Consider the following 18,483-nt stretch of genomic DNA (forward strand, 5'->3'; position numbering starts at 1 on the left):
TTGTTTTGTCTGGGAGGGAAGGGGAAGGAGAGTGTGCACCTCTTCCTTACATTGAAGTTTTTCTGAACATATCACTCTTCAAGCTGTTCAGACTCTTCCAGTTTTAAAAATGAATTTCTCCATGACCATCCCATGTGTGTTTATTCTGGTGACACGGTTGACGCCTTTTTAACAATAGCTGCTGTCTTTCTTTCCTGCTCAGATGTAAGGCAGAAGCTAGGAGAGAAACTGATACCATGGATACCTTTGTGGATTCTGCTTGGTATTACCTGAGATACACTGACCCTCACAACACTGACAGGTAAGGGGTCCAGATACAGAGCTGCCTGGTGGGCAAGCCTGACTTACTGAATAGAAGAGCAGAAATAGGCCGGATCCACTGGCGCTTCTATCTTAACTGCCATTGCAGAAGTCAGTTTAAACCTGACTTAGTGCAGTAACCTGAGTAAGCTGATTTTTTTGTCTGCAATATGGACTGAGGAAAACAAAGGGTTGACTAGGGATTGCTTCAAAACTCTGGTATTTGGTTGTTCCTACGCCAGGAGATGTACAAAAGCAGTATGTGTAGACACAGCTTGTGTAAGTGCAGGATGAAAGGGCTTTTTGAGCCAGGGTATAGTGGAAGTGTTCAGCTAAGGAGCTAAAGATGGTTGTCAGAGGAGGATGCTATCAAGAGTGACAGCCTACCACAACTCTGAGACTGTGGTAAGTTGCTTTGAGCCTGTCCTCCACAGTAGTACGCAGTAGTATTCTGGTGTGTAGACAGGTAGTTCTTTTCCACTGGGAGGAGGAAGGATAGTATGGTGCAACTTCCAGCTGCCAAGAATGACACCTTAAGGGACACCTTAATTCCTTTCTTTTAGAGCTCCAGTAAGTCTTGCTGCTTTGTCATGCATACAGCCAGAGTGAGGTGGTATAAGAGGAAGCTTCTGTTGTGTGTTACTTTGACTTAAATGCATAATTAATAAAAAGAGATTTTTCATGTTCTGTGTATTAGAGAATGCAGCGTGGACACTGTGGGAAGATAGATGTAGTTATTTAGCCATTTATCTGCTTCATACAGTCTGTCTGTTTTAGTGTGACTGATACTGCTTTGTGTTGTCTCACCAGCATTAAAGCAGCATGCACAGAGGCTGACTAAGCTGTCCAAAAGCATTTTACACACACCTGTCAAATTAGTTTGCCACCTACCATGGCTGAATGAATGTCCATTACTGTTTCTGGAGTATTTTGAGGGCCATTCTGTAGGGCAGTCTGATGGTAGCAAATCTTGTGTACTTTTCATACGTTGTTCAGTTATTGCACAGATAAATGGAAAGCATCAGCTAGATGATGTCAGTCTTCCTGACAAATTGTGGGAGATAACGAGCTTCATGTTGGTGAAGGAGTCTAGTAAGGTGTATTTTGCTTTTGTTGTTGACGTTTCCATTTTAGTATTCCTGATGTCCATGTAAACTGTGTACATGAAGTTTGCATGCTTTGAGAAGGTCACGTCAAGAATGTCAGATTTGGCTGTCTGATTTTGTGTGAAATAAGAGTAAAATATGCAAGTTGGTTTTTTCGGTTGTTGTTGTTTGTGTTGTTTTTTTGTTTTTTTTTTTTTTTTTTTTTTTTCCCAAAGAGGAATTAGTGAAACAGTACTGCATTGTAATGATGACAGAAAGAGTTGCATTTCTTAGATATTGTTACCAAATATAAGGCTCTTAAGGGATTGACTATTTATTTATTGCCCAGAGCAGTGCCTGGATACATACTATGTACCAAGTGATTTGGACAGTTATTTTTTTGTATTGGCAGCACTCATTCAGTTAACCTAAAGAAAAGTGTTCTGTGAACACTTCTGCTTCACACTGATCATCTTCTAGTGATTATTGTTAATAATATCATTTAAATTACAGAGACTGCTTTCTCTCCAGTGACAGTTTAAAATATGCTGTTGTGCGTGAACAGGAGGAAACTTTCCAGCGGTTGATGAAACGGGCATATGCAACATCCAGCTGTCAGAGTAACAGCTTAGTGTAGCCAAATCTGTTTTACATTGAAATAAAAGCATTTGTGCAGATTTCTGTACTAGGTTTCTACCTCCACTTAATTTATTTGTTGGGGGTTTTGTTTGTTTTTGTTTTTGTCAGTTAAGCTACGTATCCTTAAACCTGTATTTCTACAAGTCATTTCATAAACCTAGAATTTGGGAGAATTATTCTGTTGATTTCGGAGCCACGTGAACAACGTTAAATATAGACTTGCTGCACTAAAGGTGTGAATTTCATATCTGTGGTTTGTGTCTGGGCTCATCTGTGAGGAATAAAGTATTGCTGTCACAAGAATTACAGTTGGAATAATTGAACAAGAAGACGGATTGAGTAAATTTGTTAGAATGCAGCCATGAAATATAGCTTAAAGAATGTACAAATAGTCTGTATAGGAGCATTTAATAAAGTATAAGGTAATGCTAGGATACCATGCAGGTGGCCTCAGATAATTCAAATAACCACCAGCATTTCCTGTAAATTCTCAGAGCATCCTTAGGTTTGAGGACGACGACCCATCTGACTGAATGTTGAGCGGTGTTGTATTAAGCTGCTACATTGCCCTCTAACGGCAACAATGCAGAACTCTACTAAAAAAGTTTATTTTTTTAATCAGGCATGTCTTTCGTATTTCATAGCAATAGATTTTTATGTAAAACTTGATGTTGGTAAATAATGAACAATATAAATGCTAGCCACAGGATGTTGATGAAATAAAGTGCTATAAAGAACAAGAAAATATTTTCATCACGTTCTGAGGTGACAGGTGAAATCTTAGTTAACACTCAAAATACATGAAAACAATACTTCTGTGGACCTTTTTCTCAGTTGAAATTATTTTTTTCCATTTAACAAGCGTGTCATTTCTCATAAGATTAAAAGGATTGTGAAAGAAGTTTTATTATACACGTGTAGATCTCAGTAAGTAGCGGTGTCCAGTCAGATATGGTGAGCTGCATTAGCAGAGCTGATCTTCCTCTTTCCTGCTGCATTTTTCCAATTATTCTGCATTTTTTTTCAGGCCCTTTAATCGTGACTTGGCTGACTACTGGATGCCTGTGGATTTGTACATTGGAGGCAAGGAGCACGCAGTTATGCACTTATTCTATGCTAGGTTTTTCAGCCATTTTTGCCATGATCTAAAGATGACTAAACACAAGTAAGCCTTATATATTTCTATAAAAATCTTTCGGATCTCATATACTTTGCAGGAGTGTTACTGGACACTGTTGTGATCACCTTGAATAAACCTGTATTTTTGTGCTTGTCAGCCTTAACCACTAGGCTAACTACTTTTTTTCTTACAGCTTTGTTGCATTTTCTGTATGCATGCATACACAGCATTTTTTTTTTTTTGCTACATGGATATGAACTGGCTTAGAGCAAGTGATAAAATGTTACTGTAGATTTTCAGCCTGCAAAGGTTTACATAAGCTAGAAACTTCAGGCATTCTGAGTAGTACTCTTATTAAAAAATTAGGTAACTTTCTGCATGTTAATATCATTAATTTCAGTGTAACCATGTATACATACTCTTGTAATTCACTGCAGTTTTGGGGCTGAACAGTGCAAAATAATTCATAATAGCAAAATAAGTATATTTTTCCTGCTGTCAATTAATCTTTATTCAGTTACTTAATTACTTTTAACAACTCTTGTTACTGTTGTATTGTTGTAGTGTGCCACTGTACTGTTCGTTACCCTTTGTTTTGGTTAGGGGTAAAGTTTGAGGCAGGAACATGAGTCATTTGACCTTTCTATGCTTTGTCCTGCCTGTTTCCCAACTTAATGTCCCAGTTTCCACTCAAGTTCTGGCCTGTTTGTACCCTAAAATGCCATCACAGGAGTGCCTCAACTGGGAGAGTACAAGTGGTGGAACAGTGAAATACGTGTTTTCTGTCTGTTACCCCATCAGCAGAGATGTTTGAATAGATTAAGCCAGAATGAGTGATCTCGTGAGAACCACTGCTTGGTAATTTCTGAGCTGCCAACTCCTTCTCATTCATTCTTTACAAGTATCCACTGCTCAAACTTTATGTGGAAGAGGAACATGACAAACACGTGACATAGTGATTTCACTACAATACTAGAATTTAAGTAGCTGAGCACCAGAAAAGGGTGGAATAGGTAGGTAATGAGCCACTGGAATATTTCTGTGAGTTATTTAATAATCATTTGATTAAAATAGACTATTAAGTTTTTATCACTCATTCTTTTGATTTCATTTGTTTCATTTCTTTGAAACTTTGGTATGGATGATTTCTGTACCTATGTTTCACTCAGTTGTCTCCAGTTTGCATAGTTGCAAGCAGGAAAGCTGTTCCTTTGAGAGTATGCTTCTGAAAGTTGAGCCTTTCTGTAACTATTTTAGCAGAGAATTTCAGAGCTTTTTTTTTTTTGCAGGTAATTGCAGCTTTATCAATGCTACAAAGTACTTTACAATACTGGTCTATCTGCCATCTAGTGGAGCTCTAAATACAATAGTTCTTCTGCTGGTCAAATTTTTCTACCTGTTTAACTGTGGTGGCTAAAGTACTGTTACTACAAACTGAGATCACAAGGAAAAAGAGGTTTGCTTGCAAAGTAAGCAGTCCTCCAATTTGATGTGCAAGGAAATGAAAATACATGAAAAGAGCACAGCTTGGCTGAAAAGGGTTGTCTTGATTGACCTCGAGCACTAAAAATAAGCACATGGAGAGTAGAAGCAGGCATTGTGGTGGGACAAGAGGGAACGGTTTTAAACTAAAAAAGGAGAGATTTAGATTAGACTTAAGGGTGAAGATTTTTACTGAGAGTGGTGAGGTGCTGACACAGCTGCCTAGAGAAGTTGTGGATGCCCCATCCCTAGAGGTGTTCAAGGCCAGGTTGGATGGGGCCCCAGGAAATTTAATCTAGTACTTGATATAATGGTTGACATCCCTGCCTGTGGGAGAGGCGCTGGAACTTGATGATCCTTGAGGTCCCTTCCAACCGAAGCCATTCTGTGATTTTCTGGTTGGCTGCCCCTGGAAGAATATAAAAGCATTGACTGGGTAGGCCCATGGTAATTGGGAAAAGCCAAAATTTATCTAGAATTGAAACTTGTGAAGAATGTGAGGGCAGTAAGAATTTCTGCAGATATATTGATGGGAATATCAAGGAAAATATTGGCCTGATACTAGAGCAGAGTAACAGCCTAACAAACTAGTAAACAAAGGACAATCATTTCCTTGGTCTTTGTTATTGAGGTCTGTGCTTAGCTGATGTATTCACCCTGGAGAATAGAAGGCTAAGGAGGGAATATAACTGCAGTCTTCTGCTTCCTAAAAGAGGATTATGGAGAAGACGGAACAAGATTCTTCTCCGACATGTACAGAGAAATGATAAGGAGTAACAGTCACAGGCTACAATAAGGTCCAGAGCTGCACTGAAGGAAGAGATGTGACAGTAAAGGAGGTCAGACACTGGAACAGTTTGCTTAGAGGGTTTCTGTGATCTCCATCATCAGGTATTTTCAAAAATCATCTCAGTGGGTCCATAGCAACCTGTTTTAATTTTGAAGTTAGGTCTGCTGCGAGCAGGAGATTTGACCAAATGATCGCCAAAGGTCCCTTTCAATCTGCATTATTTTAAGGCTTTGCAGTCCTACAGGTTTATAAATTTGGAATGCTGTGACAGAGCAGTAGCACCAAAACTGTGTAAAATATGTTGGTCTAAATATGGTAATTTTGAGAGGGAAAACTCCAACTTTGATGCAAAAAAATGCACGAAAAGCAGTGATCATGTTTAGTGATGAGCAGAGAAAATCAAAGCTGCTTTATGTAGAAATAATTTTCAAGACTGTAGAGAATCCCACTGAGGTAATACACAAACTTAAGAACTTAAATGTGTGAAGATATGTTACAGCATTGCCCCCAGGATATGTTGTTTGTACTGCTTATGTATGTATTTAGAATGCAAGGTGACTAACAAATTCCTTATCATACATAAAATTGCTTGCTTGCTTTAGCTCTGCAGAAGTTAAAGCATTAGGTGTTTTTAAGCCACGTAGTCAAATTAAGTTGTTTTGATGTGGAAGTTGCAACTTCTCTATCAGTACTACAATATGTTTTGAACATGTTTTAGATTTTGTCAGAAGCTCAAGGGTGGGTGTCAGACACCAAAAAGGTGATCAGAAAAAAAAAACAACAAGCTTACTAGTAGGAAGCTTAAAGTCATGGCATTGAAGCCCACAGCTCTGAGGGAAAATATATTAAAAGCATTAAAAAAACATAAAAAAAACCTGCCCTCTTTTGCATTCTTGACTTCTTTCTAGCTGCTCAGTTCTGTTCACTGATTAAATTAGTAAAATTCTGTGACATCTCCGTTAATGAAAGCTGTCACCATTTAAAGTGTTAACTAGTATTCAGACAAATTTTTGAGATTCCCCCATTATTCTGTAATAGTTTTCAGGTTGATGGATTTTCCTTATTAAAATCTTCATTGTTTGGCTTTTAACCTCCTTTCAAATTTATTGTCATTTTTCCTGTTAGTCTTTAATTCTATACTGAGGACCTTTAACAAAATACTGAGATTGAAAACAAAAGTTAAAAATTTCAGAGTTCAGATTTGAAAAGCCATCTCCTCCATGATACACATTATTACAGTATAAATATTATATGCCATTCATTTACAGATGTCACAGTTGCTTTCATATCAAATGCAACATTTGGCATCTATAATTGTAAAGGTGTAAATATAGTTTAAAGAGGCCCTGGAGATGGAGCGTGATCTTTTACATATGTTTTTAATTCGTTGAAATGGAGCTGAGAAGTCAGCATAAGTAGCACCCTCTGGGTACTGATACAAATGACAGATTAAGCTCAAATTATTCCATTTTGTTTTAGCTATCTGTGAACTGCAGCAGATCTGGAATTAATTCACAAGCCAGTCAGCCCTTCCTGTTGTAACCAACACTGGGAGAGGGTCCAGGTAGGCAGCTGGGGCCAGCAACTACCTCATCTTAATCCACCATGATGAGTGTGTTGACACACTCGCTTACACCTGTTCAACCATGTTATTGCAAGTAAATTTACACAGAATTTGCCTCTTCCCTTAAGTAATCAGTTCTGTCAGATAGATAATTGCAAGTGGAATCTAACACATTCTTCCCGAAGGATTATAAACCAATAAAAAAAGTTTATTGTTGCCATTAACTCAGAGGATTTGACTCTGATAGAGAGCAAATGTGTGGAATAAGAAGGCACTATTTTTACATAGCTGCATTATAAAATAAAAGAAGATACCTGTATGACAGAAATAGGTTATTCTCTAAAGGAAGTGTATCTCACCTTTTCAAAGTTCATCAGGGACTTTATCACAAATATTGATTTTCAGTAAAAGCACTCAACTATTGACTGTGTAAAGTCTAAATGTCCAATATTATTTGATCTTTTTACAGTCTGAAATAATGTCCCTGCAACGCCATCTTTCATTTCTATTCTGGCCTACTGCAGTTTTGCCAGTATGTATGATTCTAGCTAACACATTTCATGACCTTCTGAACTCAGCTGCCAGTGACCAAGGTCCTGTCTTAGCTCTAGGACATGGTATTGGGCTCTCCCAACCTTTCTGAAGATGTGGGTTGCAAACACATTCAGTAAGCTCCTTTTCTAGGGCTATCCTTCTGAGTCTAGTAATAGTGCTGTTGTGGACTCGCAGAATTAAAGTGATTGTAGGGGACCTTTGGAGATCATCTTGTCTAACACAGTGCTAAAGCTGGTTCCATGAAGTGGTTTACACAGGAAAGCATCTAATGAGGGTCTTGAGGTCGTGGACAGCCTGTTGCAGTGCTCTGTCGCCCTCACAGTAAAGAATTTTTTCCTCGTGTTTGCATGGAACGTCCTAGGTTCCAGTTTGTGCCCATTGCTGTTGTTCTCTTACTGGGCACACTGTTGAAAACAGCCTGACCTCATCAATTTGACTCCTACACTTCAGATACTTATAACAGTGATGAGATGCCCTGTCAGCCTTCTCTCCTCTGGGCTGGAAAGATGCAGGTACCTCAACCTCAGGGGGATGCTCCAGGCCCCTAACATCTTCGTAGACCTCCTCTGCTCTCTCTCTAGAAGTTCCCTTTCTTGCTTGAACTGAAAGCTCAGAACTGGACGTAGTACTTCAGATGTGCCCTCTAGGGCAGAGTAGAAGGGGAGGAAAACCTCCCTTGACCTGCTGGCCACACTCTTTAATGTATCCCAGGATACCATTGGCATTTTTGGCCACAAGTGCACATTGCTGGCTCACAGCCAACCTGTTGTCCACCACGACACCGAGGTTCTTGTCCACAGAGATTATCATCCAGCAGGTCAGACTCAAACCTGTACTGATGCACATAGTTATTTCTTGAAAGGTATAGGACTGTGCTCTTGCCCTTGTTGAACTTTGTAAGGTTCCTCTCTGCTCAACTCGATCAGCTTGTCCTGGTCGCACTGAATGGCAGCACAGCCTTCTGGTGCATCAGCCACTCCTCCTAGTTTCTTATCTTCAGCAAACTTGCTGTGGGTGCATTCTGTCCTTCCATCCAGGTGTTGATGAAGGTGTTGAACAAGTCTGCACCTTGTACTGACCGCTGGGGAGCACTGCGAGCTACAGGCAGTGTAACTCTGCGTGTGACCGTGTGATGGAGCCATCACAACACTGACAAAGGCACTCTGCACCTAAGGGAAAACTGCTTAGTTTCTGAGCTCTGTGTTTATGAGACAGGCTCTGGTTTTCTTGTTTTGGCCATTTCTCTATTCTCCTGTGGTCTCCCACTAGGAACAAATGTTGTTTTTTTTCCTCCCCATACTTGGTAATGTATTTTGTATTGCATTTTTGTAGCCTCTGTCAGCATAAACAAAAATAGGAAATGCTCATTTCTCCATTCAGCCTTTAATAACTTGGCATATGATCTGAACTAGCAGTTTGTCATTGAAAATAAGTGTTCCTTGAAAAATCACTTCCAATAGACAGTCTTATCTGACTTTGATGTTCTGGCTACCTCATTAGCTTTACTTTAGATTGTAACAAGTGTAGCTATTTTAAATTGAGTTATTAAACAGTCTGATGTATTCAGTTATAGGAGAAAAAATGTTTTAAGTTTTTCCTTAGTGTAATTTATTTAGTTTGTAGAAAAAGCACTATGCCGAATAGTTCACTCCTGAAATATTTCTATACTCTCTAATCTTGGATAGGATGCAAGACTTTTGTTCCTGATTTTTTCATCATTTAATTGACTTAGATAATTTTAGGTAATTATTTGAGATCTGAGTTGATGACTGCTTCCTATTTTTAAAATACATTTTTCTGTTTCTACTCTTTAAATTTGACTTGAAATTTTGTCTTCCGAAGATCCTTTAACTTCCTTACAAATAACACGATTTTTCAGGCAACCTATGTTTAAACCTGAGTATAAAAAATATGTACAGAAATGTTCTTGCTTCGAATCATCGATAAAGCCAGGCAGCATAGTAGAGACCAGTGCTGCTTGGGGACTGAATGATGCACTTGCCAGTAGTACTTGCCGGTACTTGGACAATATTTGAAAGTATGAAAAATATGCAAGCAAGGAAACTCCTGTTCAGACATGAATATGTTGAATGTTAACTATGAAGACTGTTGCTTTTTTTAAGGAGTAGAATTTGGAAGGCAACTGCTTCAGTACTATAAAATCATACGTAAATGTTGTATTATTTAGTGATTGAATACTATATTTAATAAATAACTGTGGTTTAACAAGATAAATTTTCATACGTTTTATATTTTGTGAAAATACAACAGTGACTCTACAAATTGGTAGTGTTTCGTATTTTGATTTTTTGGTACATGGAAAGTAAAATGTGGAAGCCTATTCTTACTGTTTCTTCCTTAGATGTATGAATTTATTCCAGCTTTTGGAAAAAATGTAAATACAAGTGATGCATCCTTTGTTCTTAAGTGTTTTGGTAACTATGTGGGCCTTTGTTAGGAGGAATTGTGGGTGATTCAAACTGCTGCATGTTGAGCACATGAGAGCATTAGGAAGTACAGGTCCGACTGGTATGTCCTCCAAAATGATGGTAACCAGTGTCTTTTTACCGGAGGATTCCTTGAGGAAACTCCCCAGACTCCATGCCCTCTGGGTCTCACTCCTACTCCTATACTCCTACACTCCTAGCCATCTTGGGGTTGCTTTTGCTTTCCTGATCAAAACCTCTAGAGATTAACTTTGTTGTACTTTCTAAGTGAAAACCATGACATAAAGCTGACTAGGTGAATTAGAAATGCAAGGTCATTGAAAGAAGGTGACAGCAATAATGTATCTGCCAACTAGGAAAGTGTTTACTTAGAATTTATTTCTTGCTGAGTGAACTTCTGCCTTTGGCACTGGTGCTTTTAAGGCGCTTTTTATCTCTACGGTACACACATTTAATGAGAACTTACCTTTGCTGATGTAAATTAGAAAAGTAGAGCTTTACTATTCAAGATGATAAAAATATAATATAAAAGATTTGCGTAAATATAAATATTAACCATAAATAGATCCATTAAGGTGAACTTTTTAGCATTGCCCTTTTCTTCATTTTCTCCATTGTTTTCATGTCTGGAGCTGCAAATGCTTGTGTTGGAGAAACTATCTTCTCAGTTTATAGAAAGAAATGTGCAGCAAGAATTTGGTTTGTTCCACAATACTGCATTTCTCAGAGAGAAGCTAGAACTAAATATTTGTAAAAAAGTGACAGTTCATACTTGCTCACTTTTACAAATGGGGGTTTTAGAGTTAGGGAACTTGCCCAGTTGGCAAGGAACTTTTGTGTATTATCTTTATGCTAATTTGAAAAGTGACAGCGTAATAATTCTGTACTAAATTATGATGCAAGAATGTGTACAAAATGCAAATAAGTATTTACACTTGTCAGCGAGGCACCATGCATAAATGCAGAAAGTGCTTTTTCTAAGGTGCCAGTTATGCAATGAACTTGAAATTCTGGTTTCATTAAGTATCTACCCCTGACCGTCTGACATTTGAGGCTTATCATAAGTATCCTTTAACAGCTGTTTTCAACCTACAAGTTTGTTTTTCCTTCCATCCTTAGGGAGCCTTTCCATAAGCTTTTGGTTCAAGGTCTTATCAAGAATCAGACGTTCAGACTAAGAACAACAGGCCAATATTTGAAGAGAGAGGAAGTTGATCTCACTGGTAAGAGAGGACGCGTGAGAAAACCAGTACAGGTGTGCCCTGAAAGTCAGAGACTATTTCAGTTAGAAAGGGACATAGAGATCTTAGTGCTGGGAAAATTAGGTGGGGAAAAAGAAATCCTTGCAATATTTAAACCAGAGTGTCTCTTCCATGAGACTGGGATTCATATCCACTGCTGAGTGTGCAGAGACCCTACTAGTCTGGCAACTTTTAATGGCAACCACATACAGCAACAGTGCTATGATACCATTTTAGCTCTACTGTAGTCCAAAGGATCCAAAGTTTTATAACAACAGTGCTCAGCAACTTGCTGAATGAAGTTAGCAGTTCCAGCAGACAGACAACCTACATGAACACTGTGGCAAAGTTAACATGGTTGTTAGTGTATTCAAGAAGAATTAGACATATATGGGATGTATAATGAGAATAGGAGAAAATACTGTTTCTCAGTTCTTCCCAGTGCCCTCACTGCATAAGCTGGACCAGCAGCCCTTGTCTGGAGAGCTGCAGCAACAAGAGAGGCTTGGTTGCATTTGCCCTCCCTCAAGAACCTCTCACACAGCCATGTCTTTTCACTACTTTCTCATGCATACAAATCCTGTAAGATAGCAAAAAAACAAAAACAAAACAAAACAAAAAAAAACCAAAAAGAAACCCCATCAACAACCAACCAACCAATGAACCTCTTACACGTACCGTGGTCTGTTATCCTATTTTGTTCTAGAAAAGTTTGCAGGTGTTTTTGCAAAATTTTCTTGTTATGCTGTGTAAATATCCCTATTTGTCCCTAAATTCATGCAACAGTAGGCAGGTTATTGTCAGAGTAACTTACTGCAGTTAAAGTTATGAACCTGGGGTCTATTTAAGCTAACAGTAGGCCAAAGCTGTCCAAATAGGTACACCCACGTATGAGGTTTTAAATGGTGTGGTTATAACAATGCTTAAATCTCAGCGGAGAAAAATTTGGCAGGGAAAAAGGTTGTTACTTCTTTATATTATTTTTCTTTTTAAACTGTTTGGAAGAACGAAAAGCCAAACCAACTCACCACAAATAGTTTTTTCTGACTTAGGAAACTGAATTGTTGTTTGAAATGAGCAAAATTCATTTTAATATTTTGTGTTTGTCATAATATCTAGGCACTGAACCAGTTCACTTAAAAACTGGTGAGAAAGTCCACGTCACTTGGGAAAAAATGAGCAAATCTAAGCACAATGGAATAGATCCTGAAGAATTAATGAAAGAGTATGGCATCGACACCATACGACTTTACATTCTGTTTGCTGCTCCTCCAGAACAAGATATTTTATGGGATACTAAAAGTAAGTCACACTTTATGTAGTGGGTTTTTTTTTTTTCCTAGTGCATCTTAACACAAAAGTTAAAGTAACAAAAAATTATAATAAACAATTTTGATTGTTTTTTTAAATTTTATTTTATTTTAAAAGAGGAATCACAAAACTGTCACTGCAAAGCAGACTTGCAGGAATAGTACAAGATGTGAGAAAAGAGAGATGTATGAAACACGTTTCTCAAACGGTGTTTTCTTCTGAACTAGAGTGCAAATCTGGATCTTATTCTCTTATTTTTTTTTTTTATTAGCTACTGTTGATTGAAAATAATTGTTTATTTTCTTTATTCTAAGATGCTTTCCTTTGATGGAATTGTGTCAGATTACAGATTAAACTTGGCACTTCTTTTCTTATTTATTATTTTAGTTTGTTTAGACATGTGCAATGTCTTTTGTAAGATGGACCATAAAGTACCTCCTGAAATAATCTCATTTATCAGAGTCCCTAATAACTAATATTTGTACACAGGACATACCTTTACGAGCTCAGCTCTTAAATAAGATAAGATTTATCATCCTTATTCACTTATTCACTAACATGCAATTTGTCATACTGACAAGTCTTAATTTCTCCTGTGGCTCATACATTTTAATGTAGACTTGATGCATGTATTTTAATGCAGTTGTCTTGTTGCACAAGGCTTTTGTAAAACATCCCATGCCTGATTTAAAACATGCATATATCTTTATTCTTGCATTATCTTCTTGCTACTTAGTTCAGTCTGTAGTAAGCACAATTTCAGTTGATACCTGTCACCCATTATATTCATACGCATTCATTTGCATATACTGGCAGAGTGGACTTAACAACTTCTTGGTTGGCTTTCTGCCTCCATCTAATCACGGCAGCACAGATTGAGGGAATGTGAAAGATGTGAAAGGATAATGCCTATTAAAAAAAAAACCAACTCTGAAAGCTCTAATTTCTGTGTCCCTAACAGTATGCAGATGAACTCCTGGCCAACCCCAAAATTGTGTAGGATTTTCTTTTGCAGCTGGATGGGGCCTGGTGGGATTCATCCCAGGACACTGATGTCATCGTGAGACTTCTGTCAATTATCTTTAAAGGATCTTGGGAATCTGGAGAAGTCTCAGTTGGCTGGAAGCTGGCAAAGTCCCAGTTTTCAAGAGGGGCAATAAAAGAAGATCCTAATATTTACAGGCCTAACTGTCTCATTTCTAGTTCCTGCTATTATTACAGCAAAGTTTATTCTAGAAGTTGCTGAAAAATAGCTGAAAGAAAAATGTAGTCATTGGTCAACAGCTAACATTGGTTCATGAGGGGAAAGTCTTGTTTAGCCAAGTGAATCTCCTTTTATGACAAGGTTACCCATCTATTTGACCAAAGGAAGACAGTAGATGCAATCTTTTTTGAGTTCAGCAAAACTTTTGATACTATTTCTAACAGTATTCTACTGGACTAAGTTTCCAGCATACAGGTAGACAAAACTTAATGCAGTGGCTGAACAACTTGATGATGTGTGTGATTACTGTGTGGTGCCCAGGACCTGGCTGGCTGGAGCAGCCAGAGCAATGTCACTGACCAGCACTTATTGCTGGTCCTGCACAGAGCCACAGGTGTTTGAAGTTGAGTCCAGAAGCAAATATAACTGTATTTAAAGGGGATCGTTCCTCACCTCGACTTTGCTTCCCCATCCCTGTGTGGTCCCTGAATAGTTCCCTTCTAGTCTCCTTGGTGTCCCTCTGGTTCTCCAGGCAGAAGAAGGGTGGGGAAATCCTAGCATAGCACATACAGTGCAAGGAAAATGCAGGTAGTCATTCAAACCAAGCTGTTTACCACCTGAGAAATACGAAGATTAGTGATTTGTGTCGTCTTAAGAGTGTTGTAAAACATGGTACACAGTGAGATTTTAGCAGGCTAAAGATAAATTAAGGAAAAAAAAAAAGTGACAAGGGTTTCTTAAGTCTCCAGTAAGCTTTTGATCTTAATTTATTTACAACATACAAACAGTTTATTACAGCATAACTACAGCCTGGAGAATACCAAGCCTGCAGTGTTTAGATGGTGTACAAGATTCCAATATGAACAGGAGATTAATAGTTTGGAGAGAGCATTGTATTCTGCATCCCACCTAAGAGAGTTCCTGAGGATCACAGGCATAATCTGTCAGGTTGTATTTTACTGTCCAGTTAAGCTTTTACCTAGTGCAGGATAATGCACCTGTGTTAGAAACTTGTGCGGTGTGACGTAGTGATGTGCAGTCTAGCAGAACTCTGATACATCTTGAAGCTCAAGCTGTACCTTCCCTAGTGGCCCAGCATCACTCAGCACAAACAGCTAGCCATGAGCAGCATTAGCTTGGACTTCTCTATACCACAATTCCTAGGTTACGTTCTTTGAAGAGCCATGCAGCAGGACCAGTACTTGCAAGCTCAGGATGAAGAGCTTTATAGTCCTCCCAGGTTAAGCTCTGGTACCAGGAATCATAAAAGTAATCATTAGCATGGTTGAGTCCCTGAAGCAACAGAAGTATATGTACTTTTTAAGCTCAAATTTTAAAAGAAATCTCTCAAAAAAAAGTGTGCATGTGTGCATATATGTATATATGCTTGTATTCTTCCATGAGTCTGAAAAATGAGAGCTTGTAGATTTGTTTTCTTGAGTCATTAAAACACAAGGTGAAAATTCAAGTGGTGACATAACCATATGGATTTAGCAAATATTTCTGCTACATGTATGTTTTAAAGCCATTGCAGGTAATACTTTTGTTACTTATTATTGGTTTCTTTTCATTAAGACAACACAGCATTATTTTTGAGGGCATTCTTAATTGCATTTATATTTCTCATGTAAAATCTAAGGGTTTTCAGGTTGGTTGGTTGGTTTGTTTGTTTAAATTAAACTCTAGCAAACATTCCATTTTGCTTCCAAGTTTTGGCTTCTTTCATTGCAACTGATATCTGCTTGTTTCTGCCATCTTTCGTTAACCTCAGCTGATGCTATGCCAGGTGTTCAGAGATGGCAGACTCGCCTCTGGACACTTGTAACCAAACTTATTGAGGCAAGGACTTCGGAAACCATACCAAATCCTGAGGTTCTGAGTAAGAAAGAGAAGGCTGAAGCCAAGAGGATCTGGGAGCAAAAGAATCTTGTAATTTCTGAGGTAAAAAGAAACAGTTTGTAAATGAATAAATGACTTATTGCTTGTGCAAAAACCATGCTTGGCTTAGAGGGCCAAGAGTTTTCCCACAGATGAGTAAGTCATGAAATCATTCTGAAATAAAATATTCTCCATGTAAGTAATTTTAATAAGATACAGATTTCATGGGACAGAACTCTTTTGTAAGAGTGCGATTTAGACTGGCAAAATTTATCTACTCTATGCCTTATTTAAAGGATGAAGTGTTACGGCATTAAAATGTTACCAGCCTGGGTGTGAAATAGCTACGCTTCTAGCAGCATAGCTATAGGTGAATTGTGCAGAATATCTCTAACAACCTGCTTTGAACTGTTGGCTTCATACCTCATTGTCATGCCTTTAGTTTCATAGAAAATGAGAAGAAAAAAAAAATTGTGGGAAAAAATAGATTAGTGTTTCTTAAAAAATTATTGAAATGATTGTTCACCTCTTCTTTTGTGCTAAGTCTGATACTGTGTTTTAGTGTCAAATCAGTTATGCAAGACTCAGACGGAGATAAAAATATCTGCAAAATTAGCTTCAGATACTTTCCTTAAACTTTCCCTGATGTAAATCCTGTGGCCAGGGACCTTCACACGCGTATGGTTGCATCTATGACTTGTTTGCATGCCAAAGTGATTTCCATATTGAAGGTAATATTCAGTTTTTGAAAATTACAATTAATTGGTGACAGAACTTTTCTTTTAATTCAAGGTAACAGAGTACTTCACAAAGGATCATTTGTTCAATGCAGCTATTTCTCGACTGATGAGCCTTTCTAACGTACTCCATGTAAGCATGCCATATGAACAGAGGTATTTTTCTGTTAGTCATTATTCCTGTAAGCCTTTCTAGAAAGCAAGAGCTGCCTGACCTCTAGGTTCAGAATTCCAAAAGGCATTAAATGTCCTTACCATCACTACTGACTCAAGAGCCTCATGGACACATATTGAACTATTCAGATTAAAAGAGGTATGTTCTAATATTGCTGTATCCTTTGAATATGCAGTGTTTTGCAGGAAGAGCTTGGGAGTATTAGAGGCAGTAGGTTCTGATGGTCACATCTGCATCATGTAATTTCAAAAGGATACATTTTCTTCTGGTTTTGTTCTGTTTTTAAACAATATGTATATGTAACTACATAAGTAGTGCATTATAGGATGATCAAAAACATTCTGATTTAAAAGATTTATTTTTTACAGGGAAAATAACCTATAATCTTGTATTCCTCTGAGGTGGTTTTCAGCACTGAACTGTCAGTGAGACAGTTTATAAATTCCCCTTTCTAAAGACAAACAAAAATAACAATTCTTTGGTTTGTTTTAGTTTAGATTATGTGTTTATTGGTTCATAATGAAAGATCAAATATCCTTATCTTTGCTACTAATCTTAAATCTGTTTAAGCAGTTCTTCAAACATGTAACGGTAATGCAGTCTAGACAAGAAATCAAATTAAGATTTGGATTTTTTTTAACTACTTCATTGATAAACCATTTTATATCTTATGGATTCTAAGGAAATTATTGGCAAAGTTGAGGAATATAAGAAAATGTTAAGTAGGGCATGTGCAATTGCTGTACTAAAGTAATGAAAATCTGAGATCATGTGAGGTGCTGGGAGGGTGATGCCCAGTTCTCTATTTCCAGCTCAGTGATTAATAGGCATTTTGAGCAATTGGGGAATTAAAAAATAAAAATCAGTGTCCTACAGACAGGTAAATATTTGAACACTGATCTATTTCTGATCACTGATCAAGGAAGTCAATGCTGTATGTTTCAAGAGCAAATTTCATTACAGCATGCTCACACTTCCTCTTTCAGTCCCATTTCAGAGGAGGAAGTGAAGAGATGGGTGAAAATTCTATATAGAAAAAACAGGTAGTAGTTACTAAAACTTATTCAGTTGAAGTTTGTGCTTTCCTCAGGAGTATCAGTGACAAGACATTGCCATCTGTCAGCTCTCCTGTGGTCCGTGTTTAAAAATCATTGCTTTTGGACAGTTTTCCAGTAGGCGGGATGTGGGGATCGTCACACCCATAAAGTAATCCTCATGAGCTGACACGTACTGACATTCTTCTGCGCTGTTTCATTAGGGTGATGAATCATAAATTAAACGTGGAATCCGAACTTACCAGGGGAAGTAGTTAGAGTCAAAACAGAGGCAAAGAAAGAAAGTTTTTCCAGCTGCTTTTAGTGCTGTTCTTTTCTACTTGGATTGAAAGAGGAGTTCAAGTTCAAATTTTGCCTGCCTGGCACCTTTTACAAGAAATGGAAAACTACGTTTACTAGAACAAGCTGAAAAGCAATCTGGACATCAAACCAGAGAAGGCTGTGTTGTGCTTGTTGCTCCCAGGGCTCCTCATGTTGACACTAAGCTCAGCCTTACTTAAACTGCTCTAGGATCTGACCTAACTGAACCTCATCCCAGCAAAAAAGCATGCTGTATTCATCACAATCTGGGTTTTTTGTACAGGCAGTTTACCTCTTTAGGTAGCTGGGATTTTATGCAAGATTGCACTTGTTGATGTGGCTGCACTGAATGTTACTCACAGCCGCAGATCAGTCGACGCAGGTCAGTGTTCAGATTCCCGTGCCAGAGTAGAGCCCCAAGGATCTATCAGCACTATTCCCTTCAGGATTAGAATCATTAGCTTCCCAGCTTGTCTGGCTTTTTTATAACAGTGTCAGAGAGCACTCTGTGACCAAGAGGTCTCTAGAACTGCTTGTAAGTTCATAATTTATTGTAAAATTATATTGTCCTGAACCTAGACATTGATTTTAGGTTTTGTT

At 38.0% G+C, this 18,483-nt stretch overlaps 1 protein-coding gene across 1 annotated transcript in view; it reads left to right on the forward strand.

Moving 5' to 3' along the window:
- The window catches only part of LARS2 (leucyl-tRNA synthetase 2, mitochondrial), a gene marked incomplete at both ends in the record, with an annotated part of 78,149 nt that overhangs the window by 46,601 nt on the left and 13,065 nt on the right, over window positions 1-18,483 (forward strand). Inside the window, 6 exons of the mRNA XM_079538594.1 lie at window positions 203-301; window positions 3,052-3,189; window positions 11,102-11,205; window positions 12,343-12,525; window positions 15,510-15,679; window positions 16,409-16,486. Of these exons, the coding sequence (XP_079394720.1) occupies window positions 203-301; window positions 3,052-3,189; window positions 11,102-11,205; window positions 12,343-12,525; window positions 15,510-15,679; window positions 16,409-16,486 (772 nt within the window). The remainder of the gene's footprint in view (window positions 1-202; window positions 302-3,051; window positions 3,190-11,101; window positions 11,206-12,342; window positions 12,526-15,509; window positions 15,680-16,408; window positions 16,487-18,483) is intronic.

The sequence above is a fragment of the Tetrao urogallus genome, assembly GCF_951394365.1.
Source record: "Tetrao urogallus genome assembly, chromosome: 7".
In the NCBI taxonomy this organism is placed as follows: domain Eukaryota; kingdom Metazoa; phylum Chordata; class Aves; order Galliformes; family Phasianidae; genus Tetrao; species Tetrao urogallus.